This window comes from Python bivittatus, unplaced genomic scaffold, assembly GCF_059951505.1.
Source record: "Python bivittatus isolate LINGU-HERP-01145 unplaced genomic scaffold, Pbiv_v1 ctg000790_np1212, whole genome shotgun sequence".
Taxonomy (NCBI): Eukaryota; Metazoa; Chordata; class Lepidosauria; order Squamata; family Pythonidae; genus Python; species Python bivittatus.
The window spans coordinates 6222318-6236219 of NW_028277110.1; the positions used below are offsets into that span (position 1 = coordinate 6222318).

At 51.4% G+C, this 13902-nt stretch overlaps 1 protein-coding gene across 4 annotated transcripts in view; it reads right to left on the reverse strand.

Annotated features, from left to right (window-relative positions):
- The window catches only part of HEPH (hephaestin), a 62381-nt gene that overhangs the window by 29523 nt on the left and 18956 nt on the right, over positions 1–13902 (reverse strand). For 3 of the 4 annotated variants that reach the window (XM_088129300.1, XM_088129297.1, XM_088129298.1), the window contains exons 7-9: positions 13053–13307; positions 3675–3843; positions 5–213 (exon numbers count right to left, since the gene is read on the reverse strand). In XM_088129300.1, the coding sequence (XP_087985426.1) occupies positions 5–213; positions 3675–3843; positions 13053–13307 (633 nt within the window). The remainder of the gene's footprint in view (positions 1–4; positions 214–3674; positions 3844–13052; positions 13308–13902) is intronic. The other variant, XM_088129299.1, reaches the window with a different exon arrangement.

The window sequence follows — 13902 nt, forward strand, 5'->3', positions numbered from 1 at the left end:
TTACCGAGTATCCCAAGGTGCTTTTCTTCCTCCGTCCGCCTCTTCTCCACACGAAAAGTCCCGTCTGTATATTCAATGTATTTGGCTTTCCAAAATGTCCCCCCAGGTTGACTGGAATTCTGCTTAAAGAACTGCTCTGAGAAACTGAACACCAACAAGCGCATGATGGATTTTTGCATTATCCAGCAGCCACGGCATTCCTTAAACTCTGAGCTTTTAAAAAACGTATTTGTTACTGATTGTATAAATCTGGCTGTATAAAGAATGGCAGCATGTTTCATCTTGAATTGTACAAACAGCCTTGGCAAATTAATCTTTTGATTCAGAGGTTGGTTTAGCTTTAACAATAGAGAAATATCCCTGACATTTTTATGTTCCACCCAGTCATGCCAGGAAAACAAAAACAATCCTGCAAAAAATCTAGCAGTCAGATTAATCTTTGGCACTTAACATTAGATCTAATCCTCACCGGTGTTTTCATTACACCTATAAGAAATTCTGATCTGGTCACGTTTGCAGAGGACCACACAGCCGAGGGCAAATTAACGCAGGGGCAGCCCCAGCCATCCTTTGGCCTCTGGAGTCGGCAGTGAGTAGCCTTAGTGGCCCCCCCTGCTGACATCTACGAGGTCCCCTGTGGGTACTTCACAGAGCGAGACCATTTATGACAAGCCCCGCTCAGCTAAAGTCCGAGACCTGCAGGCCAAGGTGGCTGCCAATGTTCTCCTTTCTGCCCTTTCTCCAGGCATCAGGGCCAGCCCGCATCTCTCCCCCGAGCACCAGCCGGGGGCTTCCTGGCCAGACAAGATTGGAAGCAGTGAGTGTGCTGGCAGAATCGGGAGAGTGGGAGGCAGCGGAGCAGCAAGAGAACACCTGTTTTGTGTTCAAGGGAGCTCAGGCTGAATTCCTGACATTTTCTGTTAATCCCAGAAAGGCGTATGTTGAAAAACAGGAAGGATGCTCCTATCAGTTGGCATTGGACACTCTTGTGGAGATCTAGATCAGGATGTGGATGATGGGAGCGCAGCTCTCGCCCCGTTATATCCCCCAGCTGCCTTTCATACTATCAACTATGGTATCCTAAAAGGGTTGGGAGTTGAGACAACATTTTACAGCTCTCCCATTACGTCCTGAATGGGTGGTGCCAGTCAGCTGTGGGAAGGGATAAGTCCGTGGCCCCTTTTATACAGTTGCTGCAGGACTCGCTCCTCTCCCCTTGTTATTTAACCGCTACATAAAGCCACTGGAGGGGAGCATCATTGCAGGGAAGTATCATTTACAGGTGATAACCAACTGTACAATTCCATCCAGGGGGGAGCAGGAAATGCCATATCTAGGGACTGCAGGCTCAAAGGGTTTGGATTGGACAAAACAAGTTGAGATTGGATCTTTGCAAGACAGACTGAAAAGATGAGGAGAACCACAGAGATGAATCATGCTGGGGAAATGGAGGAAGTGTGAGAAAGAAACTCAAGATTTCCCTGTCTTGGCATAAGAGGGAGGGAAGGGAAAACACCACCAGCTTTCAAGAGTCTGTTATTTCAGCCAGCTCAATAGAATTCCAGTCATTTGTGAGGAGACCTATTCCTGACCTGGCCAACTTTGAAGGGCTGACATCAGTCTTGAAAGCCTGACAGTGTTTCCCTTTCCTTCTGCTTTTACCAGAGAGAGACAGTTTAGTTTCTTTCCAGCACTGTCTTTCTTTCCCAGGATTAATTCTTGTTTTGCAAATTGCCCCATTTGTTTTCCAAGGTCATCTCTGTGGTTGTCTACAAGAACTCAGCAGTCCTTCTGTGGGAAATTCTCTAAATTTCTCTTTGCACACAAATATGTAGCTTTGGATCATTCTCCTCAATAAATAAATGAACTCATTTGACTCATTTGCTTAATTGGGTTCTCTTATCTAGTTTTAGGACTTGTGTGGATCACAGATCATGTTTTAGGTCATATTTATGCAGAAATATTGAGAATTCAAAAGGATTCAGAAACTTTTAAGTACTACTGTAGTTGTGGCTGTTTAGTAACCGCAAGGAACATTACAGAATAGAGTGTTTGGTGTGTGTGTGTGTGTGTGTGTGTGAGAGAGAGAGAGAGAGAGAGAGAGAAGGAGAGAGAGAGAGAAACGTCAGGATGGTGGCCGCAAACATTATGTGCATTATATGTAAAATGAGTGGGGGCTTTGACCACATGGATGTGGCTTCCATCTTGACTTTTTTGACCACTTGCAGACACCCTGGCAAATGTTTGCTTGGGTTGCTGGGATTTTCAAGCCATAAAGTCGTATCAAGAATCCTCAACCCAATTCTGCCACTCTGTGCCTGAAAAGGGAATTGCTGCTTGCCTGACTAGTTCAGTTTGGTCCTAAATCGAGCAGATGCTGAGCATTACCAGAGGTAATTTTCAAAGGGGGGGGCAATGATATAACACTGGAAGCTTCCAGATAAGGCTTGTATTGGACAACCGCTTGGGCTCTTTTCCAGCTCACTTCTACTCCTGGAAAACTAGCAAAAAGCTGCAGCTGGCACACCAACAATCCAGGGGAAGCCCAACGCCAGCTCTGTCTTTCTGTACAGGGTGGGCGACTTCTGGTGGGTGAGGATGCAGCTGAAATGGTTGAAGGTGGGCGCTGAAGGCTGCCATGGAGGGATCTGGCACAACGTGAATGAGATCCATCTTGCAGGGGGCCAGGGCCAGGATTCTCTGGGTTTGGGCTGGGGTGGGATTCTTTTAAACAAAACTTGCTAAGCCTATTTTAGGTATAGGCTACAGTTTTTTATGGGTTTCTGCCTGAGAACTAAAGGGATCTGAAATTCAGCCGAGCAGCTGAAGAGAGCTTGATGTTGCTAAAAAAGACCCTGAAGGGCACATGCACTTCTGAGGTTGGGGTTATCTACACTGCCTTGTGGTCCTTGGCCATAAGAATTTCTAGGGGTCCCCATGCAGTAGACCCTGCTTATTTATTTAACTGATTTATCTAGATGCCCATCTCCCAATTCGATCCCTTCCTCTCGGAAGGAAGGTGGGCCAGCCAACTTTGCAGCTGAAAAACAAGCCTGCTGTGTTTCTGTTTACACTTTGTTAAAATTCACATACAGTCAAAGACCAATATAAGCTTTGCAGTTTTCAATCTGTCTGCTCAGTGGTCTAATCCCCAGGCACAGAAGACAAGAAACCACAGTCTTGTGACAGGGCTGGAGAACTCTCAGCATCCATCAAAAACTGTAATTCTCAGGATAGGGGTGTCAATGGCAATTCCTCACAATGGCTGTCCATTTCCTGCAGTATCGGGGATGGCCAGCCCCTCAAAGCCAGATCTTGGCATACCTGAGTGGGATCATCTCTTGCTTGGCCCTTGGGAGAACAAAGTTCTGGGCTAGGGAGTGCTCACTTCAGATCCAACCTGAGCTCACCTGCATTTCTGTTCAGCTATTATTGTTAAGCCAGTTTCAACATACATTGTTATAGTGAACTATCATCTGCATCACAAATACTCTCCCTACTCAGGCAGTGAATTTAGTTATTCAGCCCATTCTTATACTTGTAAAAGTACAAAGTTAACAGCCGAAAAATACTGTTTTTTCCACAACGCTCCTTTCAACACTGCAGATGTGTTCCCGGCCGAAGCACACAGGCTTTGGAAATTACCTTTGACTAAACTGATCAGAGTTACTTACCTGTTTGGCTCCTGCAGGCTTTTCCCAGTACTTCGGTCTAATCCGGAAGGCCCATAGTTCCACCGCACTTCTGCTGCTGCTATATAGTATTCCCGAAGTTTCCCGTTTGGGGCAGGTCCTGGATTCTGATAGGAGCAACGCTTGACCTCATACAGAGCCTCCATCCCCGCTGCGGGAGCCAAGAAGAGACAGCAAGAGATTGAGGCTCAGTCTCCCCCACGGGGAAGAAAAGAGGCGTTTCAGAGGATGCAGAAAATGGGGTTAGGGTGGTTGGGGATGCGGCTGACCAGATCCGCCATCGATTCTTCTCGTTTATTCTTTTGTAAATATTGTACTGTGTTCTGTTTTCATCCGGTCACTTTTACTGTATGCCACCCAAAGTTGGTTGGGTGGTGCCTAAACTGAATAAATTAAGTTGTTAAATTTCCTAGATACAAGGAAAATAAGACAATCTATCTGCAATTTAGAGGGTTGCACAAACAGGGCAGCTTTGGAATTTAAGTGTGCAACTCAGAAATCCATTACTGGTTTTATGGACTAATCCGAAAGTCACTAAATGACCACTTTGATTCTCTGGCAGGTTCTCCTCTCCAATTTACTCATAGTTGGATGGTATTGCCTGCATTAAAGTCTGCAAGATACCCTTGGAATGGAGGTATGATCCCCCTTTCCTACTCTGTTGGACTCCTCACAAATATTCCCAGAATTGTTAATAGGGTGCTACAGAGATCATTACTCTTTCGGGATGTATTGGAGATTTGAATTAATCAGAAGCTCTTTTTAAAGGATGCGCTCCTGAATATCAGCAAAGTGCTGAAAGAATACTGAGTAACTAAATAGCAGAACGTCTCTTTAAAAAGAGGAAAATGCTCATAATAGAGTTGCCTTGGCTACAGAGTATGAGTTTTTTGGTTTAACAATTAAGCCGGGTGAATTATACAATTCTTTGTATATAACAGGGAATGGAGTCGGTCTCTTTGAAATCTTTTTTTTTTTTAATTTATCTTCTCTTCTTGTTCTTTCCTTTTTCCATTGAAAATGGCCTAGCCTGTAAACAATTCTAAAAGGTTTGGCCTTCATACCACTTATCTGATAACTGTTATTGTTTGTATGGAAGGATCAAACTTTTTTGTACATGAGTGGTATTGCAGTGCCTAATTGGGGATTGATTCTATCAATGACATTTCTGTTTATGGGGTATCACAGAAGAAGAAAATAAAAGCATGAAACATTCAGCTAACATTATGAGAACATTGCTTGTATCTACAAAGTTGTTTCTCTCCCTTATTTTTTTCTACCAATCCCTCCTAAAACTGGACAGATATTCTAAAATCCCCAAATCTTAGTCTCCACTGCTTCCACCCTTGCTTGTATCTGCACTTTCCCTACTGAAATTTGTGGATATTTTGTAAAACGATAGAGTTGGAGGGACCATCAAGTCCACCCCCCTGCTCAGTGCAGGAATTCAAATTCAAGCATCTCTGAGAAATGGCTGCCCAGGCCCACTTGCCCACCTCCAAGAAAGGGGAGACCACCCCTCTCTGGATCAAATTGTTGGTTCCATCATTGAACTTTATCAGGCCATTTTTTCTAACATTCAACGGGAATCTGCCTCACTTAAATCCATTACTCATGTTCTGAGCTCTGGAAAGAGAAGGAACAAATCTTCAGCTTCTTCTGCATGACCTCCTTTCAAGTGTTTGAAAAGCTCTACCACGTCTCTCTCAGTTGGCTTTTCGCAAGGATAAACATACCCAGCCTGTCCAATCATTCTTCACAGTCCATAGTCCCTTAATAATTGTTTCTGTCCTTCTCCGAATTTGTTCCAATTTCTCTGAGTTTCACCCTGCTGTGGTTTACGAAAGCTGCTAAAACCTGGCTTTTAAAGAGAGCCCCAGAGGGAATCTAGTTTAAGTTAGACTAAAATAAAAACATGAAACATTAAGCTAGCATCATGAGAACATTGCTTTTATCCAGAATGTTGAGCATCCTTGGTTATTCAGAGCATCCTTGGTTGTGCCTGGATGTTTCTGTCCTTAGCGGCCTTAGTTTTTTTTTAAATAACATCGGTGATGCCATTTTGTACTATATTTGCATTTGAACCTTTTACTGGAAGAAGAGAATATAAGGACCTGGCTGGACTGCAGGGGCACGTAAGCTTTAATAAGCAAACAAACAAACAAACAAACAAACAATGTGTGGTGCCCAAAGTGGCAGATTATACTTGAAGCTGGGTCTAACCAAAGCAGGATAAAATGGAACAATTATTTTCTATAATTTGGAGATCATATTTCTATCTTTGCCGTCTAGAATAGCAATTTCCTACTTTGTAGCCACATCATGTCAGGTTCGGTCAGCACGAGGTTTCAGGGAAGCACGGGGCTGCAGGGAAGCTCGCAACCAGACCACGCGGAATCCACCGGCGGTAGCTAGCAGGGAAAAGAGGAACCGAAAGCGCCGCTAATTAACGAGCCACCTGCGGCCAGCTAAACAGGAAAACCGCAGCGGAAGCTTTTAATTACGAACTGATAACGGCGCGAGCAAGCAAGGAACGGGGCCGCAGGGCAGCGAAACAAGATCGCAACGCAGCACAGAACCCGCGGGTCTGCACGTAGCAGGGAGGGACCAACCCGGCCGGAGGGGGACTGGCAATCAAGGACAATGGACTCTGACCGACCCTGCCATCATGAACAATCAAGGGGGACATTGGGGGGCCCAATAGTCCACAGCTGCACACGATCACGAGGCGGGAAAAAGCGCGGGAAGGGGGGAATATAACGAGTGATGCAATTGTACCAAGCCAGTCCTGGCTTTGCTTGTGACTACTACGTTACGCATGAGTAAACCTTCTTTGTGAACCACACGTGTCACGAGAGTTTCTCTGTCGAACGGGGCAAATCTCACATAAAGCCAGGACTCACCGTCAGCGCTACCCGGTACCACCGAGGAGCGTTTTCTTTCTCAATACAGGCATGACCAGCGACGAGGAATCCGTGGGTCAGCTGGAGCGCGAGGAACCCAGGCTCGCGGAAGGGCGGTCGGAGCCGCCCGGGAGCGACGGGACAGCGGCCAGGGCCGGGCGCCCTCCATCCGAGCGGTGGTCGGTGGGCGTGAACCAAGGACCAGACGGTTCAGGCGTTACGATGACCCAGGGTTCGGGGTTCCGGAACCGCGAGTGGAGCGAGAAATTCGCCCGACTAGAGGAGAGAGTCGAGCGACGCCTAGACGCCGTGGAGGCGATGCTCCAGACCCTACTACAGCGAGTGGGGCCACCGGCGGTGAACGAGGGGGCGAGCGACAGGGGGGCCGGTCCGGCACCCCCGCCGGTACCACCCACGGCGCCCCGGTCGGAGGACCAACGGGCGGCAGACGCCCTGAGACTTCGAGGCATCACTGGGAAGTTCTCAGGGGACCCCGAACAGCTGCCGCACTTTCTGACGCACGTCAGGGGGTTCATGCAGAGGGGTGGTCACCTATTCGCTAAAGACGAGGACAGAGTGTCCTACGTGGCCGAGCTGCTAGATGGCCAAGCAGCCAGCTGGGTGATCGGGCTGTACGATGCCAACGCGGCGGAACTACGGAGTTTCCCGGACTTCATGCAGGCGCTCCGGGACAGATTCGAGGACACATTGAGCGCCAAGCGGGCGGAGGACGACATCCTACAGTTCAGACAGCAGGGCAAATCGGTATCGGAGTATGCCCTGGAGTTCCGGAGGTTGGCCGAGAAGCTCACGGACTGGCTGGAGTCCCTGAAGGTGAAATATTTTAAGAGGGGACTCAACCCAGAGATCCTGGAACGGGCACTGGGGCGGGACGACCCGCCCACAGTGAAGGATTGGATCTGGCTGGCCGGAATGGCGGAATCGGCGTGGCGGCAGATCCAACAGAGCACAAGACGACGGGACCAGACGAGGGACCAGCCGAGGGAGAGAACCTCCGAGGAGAGGCGGAGCGGTCGGCGGCAGTCCACCGGGGGGCGAGAGGCGACCGGAGCCCCGAATCTGTGCTTCCGATGCGGAGGCAGAGGCCACCGAGCGGCGCAGTGCCCGACGGAGCGGGAAGGAGCCCCACCACGGCCCGAAGTCAAGCCCCCGCGTGCGAACGGGAAAAGGACCGGCGACCGACCGCGGAAGGGGGCAGTGGCGGCAGTGACCGAGAAAGGACGCGGGGGGTGGTCGACCCCGGAGACAGCATCCTCCGGAGAGGACTCGGAGCCGGCGGGAAACGAGGCGCGCTCGCACTGAACGGCGTCCCAGTGCGAGCAGGGGAGTCGAGGCGCACGGACCCAATAGGAGACGAGGACTGCCCACCGTTCCGGGTGAGGATACACGTCCGGGGGGTGAGATCCGGAGGGGAGGCGCAGCTACGGGCGCTACTGGACTCGGGCTGCACCTACTGCTTGATGCACCCAGCGGTGGTCTCGGGGCTCGGGCTACAGCTGAGGCGCCTCCGGGAGCCCATTTCATTCAGCCAGCTAGATGGCACGCTGGCAGGGGGGGGGCCAGCTCAGTATTACACCGAGCCGGTCCAGATGACGATCGGGAGTCACCGGGAAGAACTGAGGTTTGTGGTGGTCCCGGTGGCCGACTACGCGGTGGTACTCGGCTTGGCGTGGCTGCGGCGGCGGAACCCACGAGTCGACTGGACGGCGGAGGCAGTGCGGTTCGGGGACGACAGACCGGCGAGGGGCGAGAGCAGAGGGGACCGAGCCGTGGAGACGGAGGCAGCCGCAACCACCGGCGGGCAAGCGGAGGGTCCGGGACACCAGGAGACGGGGCGAGAGCAGATGGGGCCCGAGACCCGGGCGGCAACAGCAGCAGCAGCAGCGCCGGGACCCCGGAGACCCGCCACGATCCCGAGGCGAGGGGAGGCAGCGGCGACTGGCGAGGCGACCGCAAAGCGAGGGGCCGGATCCGGGGAACCCCCGACGGGCGGCGGAATCCCGAGGCAGTATCGAGACCTGGCGGCAGCGTTCGGGGAGAAGGAGTCCGACCAGCTCCCACCACACCGGCCCAGTGATTGCGCCATCGAGCTAGAGCCAGGAGCGACCCTGCCTAAGCCGAAAATGTACTCCCTGTCGAGGAGGGAGATGGGGGCCCTGCGCGAGTTCATAGACAAGAACCTAGCGCGGGGATTCATCCAACCCGCGAAGTCACCATTAGCGGCCCCGGTGTTATTCCGGGAGAAGAAGGACGGCTCGCTCCGTATGTGCGTAGACTACCGGGGGCTGAACGCAATCAGCACGGAGTACAAATACCCCCTCCCCTGATGAAGGACTTGATGTCGCATCTGTCGAAGGGGAGGGTGTTCACAAAACTGGACTTGCGCGAAGCCTACTTCAGAGTCAGGATCCGCGCAAAAGATGAGTGGAAGACGGCGTTCAACACCCCGCTCGGAAGCTACCAGTTTTCCGTGATGCCGTTCGGATTAAAAGGGGCCCATGGGTTATTTATGCAGCTAATAAATGAGGTGCTGCACGACCTACTCTACCGGGGCGTCCTGGTCTACCTGGACGACATCCTCATCTACACCGAGACCCTGGCGGAGCACGTGAGCCTGGTGCGCACGGTGCTCCAGAGACTGCTGAAGGCACAGCTGTACGCAAAGCTCTCGAAATGCGAGTTCCATCGAGAGCAACTAGACTACCTCGGCTACCGAATATCCAGCCGGGGAATTGAGATGGACCCGGCGAAAGTAAGGGATGTCCTGGGCTGGGAAGCGCCGCGAACCCGGAGGCAACTCCAAAGCTTCCTAGGGTTTGCGAACTTCTATCGCCAGTTTATCCCGAACTTCGCCCAAATCGCCCTTCCCCTAACCGACCTGCTAAAAACCAAGGGCACTGGGAAACCCCCCAAACCCAGCATGGCACTCGCGTGGACTACAGAATGCCAGGGGGCGTTTGAGGAACTAAAACGGCGGTTCACCGCGGAGCCGATCCTGCGCCATCCCGACCCAGACCGGCGGTTTATAATCCAAGTGGATGCATCAGACGTGGCGACGGGGGCAGTCCTGCTCCAACCCAGCCCGGAGGGGGCCATCCACCCGTGCGCCTACGCCTCCCGCAAATTCACCGAGACGGAGAGGAGGTGGATGGTGTGGGAGAAAGAGGCGTACGCGGTCAAGTGGGCGCTGGCCACGTGGAGGCATCTACTGGAGGGGGCAGCTGAACCGTTCGAGGTGTGGACGGACCATAAGAACCTCGAGGCCCTGAAGACCCCGCGTAAGCTATCCCCCAAACAGGCACGGTGGTCCCAATACTTCGGGAGGTTCAGGTTCACACTGAAACACATCCCCGGGAAGCGCAACTTCCTAGCAGATGGACTGTCTCGCATGCCCCAACATGCCAGCCTACGGGAGGAGATCGTGGACTCCGTCATCCCCGCCAGCAGGCTGGCTGCAAAGGCGGTGACCCGAAGCCAGACCAAGGGGGAGCGACGGGACGCGGCGCCTGAAGTAAGGCAAGGGTTCGCGGAGGCGGCGGAGCGGGACGCTTGGCTCAAGCAGAACCGAGAGGCGCTAACCGGCCAAGAGGGGTTGTGGTGGTACGAAGGAAAGCTGTACGTGCCCGAGGGTTGCCGACGGGAGGTCATGGAGAGAGCCCACGACAGCCGGAGCGCGGGGCATTACGGCTTCGTAAAGACACTCCACTTAATCTGGCGGCAGTTTTGGTGGCCCACGCTCCGGAAGGACGTGGAAGCGTACTCGGGGGGTTGCCCGGTGTGCGCGACAGCGAAAGGGGCCAAAGGCAAACCTAGAGGCCTACTCCAGTCGGTAGCGGAACCCGACGGCCCTTGGCAAGAGATCGCCATGGACTTCATAGTGGAGCTCCCGGAGAGTAAGGGGAAGACCGCCATTTGGGTGGTCACGGACTTATTCTCCAAACAAGCGCATTTTGTAGCGTGCCGGCGAGTCCCCACGGCCGAGGGGCTGGCGAGACTGTTCGTGCAACATGTCTACCGACTCCACGGCGCACCTTGACGGGTCGTCAGCGATCGGGGCGGCAACTTCATTGCGAGGTTCTGGCAGGAGTTCCTGAAGCGGGTGGGGACGAAACAAGCGCTATCCTCCGCGGCGCACCCGCAGACGGACGGAGCCACGGAACGCCTGAACGGGGGGCTCGAACAGTACCTGCGCTGCTACGTGGGGCACCAACAGGACGATTGGGCGGAGCTACTACCATTTGCGGAGGTGGCATACAACAACGCCGTCCACAAGAGTACCGGGTTCTCTCCGTTCAAAGTAGCCACCGGGAGAGATTTCGTCCCCATGCCGGAGCTGCCTCAGCCGGAATCCCAGATCAACTCCCTAGACGCCTGGTTCGCCCAAATCGACGAGACCCGGCGAGCGGCGCACGCGGCATTGCAAAGAGCCAAAGCCGACTACAAGAAACACGCGGACCGCAAGAGGCTCCCCGAGGAGAAATGGAAAGTGGGGGACCAGGTGTATCTGTCCACCAAAAACCTAAGGACGCACCAGGCATCGAAAAAACTCAGCCCGAGGTTTGTGGGGCCGTTCCCAATTACGGAGGTCATCAATCCGGTGACCGTCAGGCTGAAGCTCCCGAAAAGCCTCGGGAAGATCCACCCGGTGTTCCATTGCAGCCTGCTAAAGTTGCACCAGCCGGGGAACGCCTGGCACAAGGCGGAGGGAGTGCCGCCACCCATCATGGTCGGGGGGGAGCAGCACTTCGAAATCAACCGGATACTGGACGCCCGGAGGCACAAGGGGCAGACCCAGCTCCTAGTGCAATGGAAACATTTCCCCAAGTCCCACAGCGAATGGGTGAGTAAAACCCACATAAGGGCGCCGGACCTAGTGCGGGACTTTTACAGTAAATACCCCGGGAAGCCGAAATAGAACCGAGGGGGGGGAGTTGTCTTCAGGGGGGCGGCATGTCAGGTTCGGTCAGCACGAGGCTTCAGGGAAGCACGGGGCTGCAGGGAAGCTCGCAACCAGACCACGCGGAATCCACCGGCGGTAGCTAGCAGGGAAAAGAGGAACCGAAAGCGCCGCTAATTAACGAGCCACCTGCGGCCAGCAAAACAGGAAAACCGCAGCGGAAGCATTTAACTATGAACTGATAACGGCGCGAGCAAGCAAGGAACGGGGCCGCAGGCAGCGAAACAAGATCGCAACGCAGCACAGAACCCGCGGGTCTGCACGTAGCAGGGAGGGACCAACCCAGCCGGAGGGGGACTGGCAATCAAGGACAATGGACTCTGACCGACCCTGCCATCATGAACAATCAAGGGGGACATTGGGGCCCAATAGTCCACAGCTGCACGCGATCACGAGGCGGGAAAAAGCGCAGGAAGGGGGGAATATAACGAGTGATGCAATTGTACCAAGCCAGTCCTGGCTTTGCTTGTGACTACTACGTTACGCATGAGTAAACCTTCTTTGTGAACCACACGTGTCACGAGAGTTTCTCTGTCGAACGGGGCAAATCTCACACATCACACCACTGGCTCATATTCAATTTACAATCAGCCACTATTTCTTTATTGCAAATATAATTATTGAGTCCTGTATCCTTCATCCTGTGTCTGTGCATTTTATTTTTGTTTTCTTAGTGCTTTGTACTTGTTTCTGCTAAATTTTATTCTGTTTCTTTCAGGCCATTTCTCTATTCTATCAAGATTATTCTGAATGTTATGCCTATCTTCTAAAGTTTTAGTTACCCTATCCAATTCTGTATCATTGGTACATTTGATAAGCATAATTATTCACATCATTAGTGAAAGTATTGATCATGCAAAAATCACACTTAAGATTGCATGAAGTTGCACTGTCTGTCCGTTTATTCTAGCTTTCGTTCCCCCTGCCTTCTCTGTTGTTTCCCTTGAGTCATTTTTGAGTCAATTTTCCTATCTTTGGGAAGAGGGCCCTCTCCTAAAGCATTAGATCCAGAAAATGTTCACAATGTAATACCTATAAATTTCTGGAAAAAGTCGCCAAAGTGGTATCTAATTATTTTGGGGGCGGGGGGGGGAGTACACAATTTCACCATCATCTCTTTCATGGATCATAATGTACTTCATCAAACGCACTGAGCAGGGGTGTCCTCAGAATCTGGTGAAAAAGTTAAGGTAGAGGCTGTGAGGATGGTGCGATAGAAGCCACACATAAAAAGAGCCTGTACTGTCCCAGCTGCCATCTTGACTTCTTTGACCATATCCTGCGGACAACTGATTTAGAGCATGGCCCTGAAAGAAGAACATGTTACGGATTTGGTTCAGCTCTTCACTCTGCTCTCATGACCTTCTGCTCCATGCTCAGCTGTCTGCAGTTTGCCCACTTTTGTGCTGGTCATGCAAAGTGGAGAAGAGCCCGTGTCCTCTGCTGTGACAGTGACTCCCAAGGGGGAAGGTGCCTTACCTTGCAAGTGGTCAGAGACCTCACAGGTCAACAGCCATTTGCCAACGTTGTGAGGGACCATTTCAGCTGCCACGAATGTTGCTGGGAAAAGGGTGGCCACATCAGTCCTGTGTCCTCGGACGGTCAGAGTCTGTCCGTGGAAGAAGGCGGTATGGACGTCAATCTCACTGCCCATCCCAAAGAGATGCCACGACACACGATCCCCGGCACACACTGTGATCTCAGGGAGGTTCCCAAAGACATAACCATTAATGGCTGCAGAAAGAAAGAGAGAAGTAGCAGCGGGAGGGGTTCAGTGTTAACTCTCGGTAAAGGCAGGACAGGACTTTCCTTAAAAAAAAGAGAAAAAAAGGATTATAATTACATTTTCTTAAAAGACAATGCCTATTAATAGTAGTTAATAACAAATATATATGTAAACTATACAATTATTATAAAACGAACGATATGCTTAAAAACAAGAATAAAGTCGAAAAACCAAAACAGTACAAAGAAACCAAGGAAAAAAATGAAGCAAAAGCCAAACGCAAATAAAAAAACAAACGAAACACAAAAATACTGTTCAGGTTTCAAAATCATATTACTGTTCTATAGTTTCAAGTATGAATTCCTTATTCATACAATTCCATTTTTAAATAATGAATTGGCCCCATGGAATCTTTTTTTCTTTAAATTTTTATCCCCTCTTTATTATTTTTATAAATAAGGCAGCGAACATACCTAATATGCCTTCTTCCTCCTATTTTCCACATAACAACAACCTTGTGAGGTGGGTTGGACTGAGAAAGAGGGACTGGCCCAAAGTCACCCAGCCGGCTTTCATGCCTACGGTGGGACTAGAACTCACCAT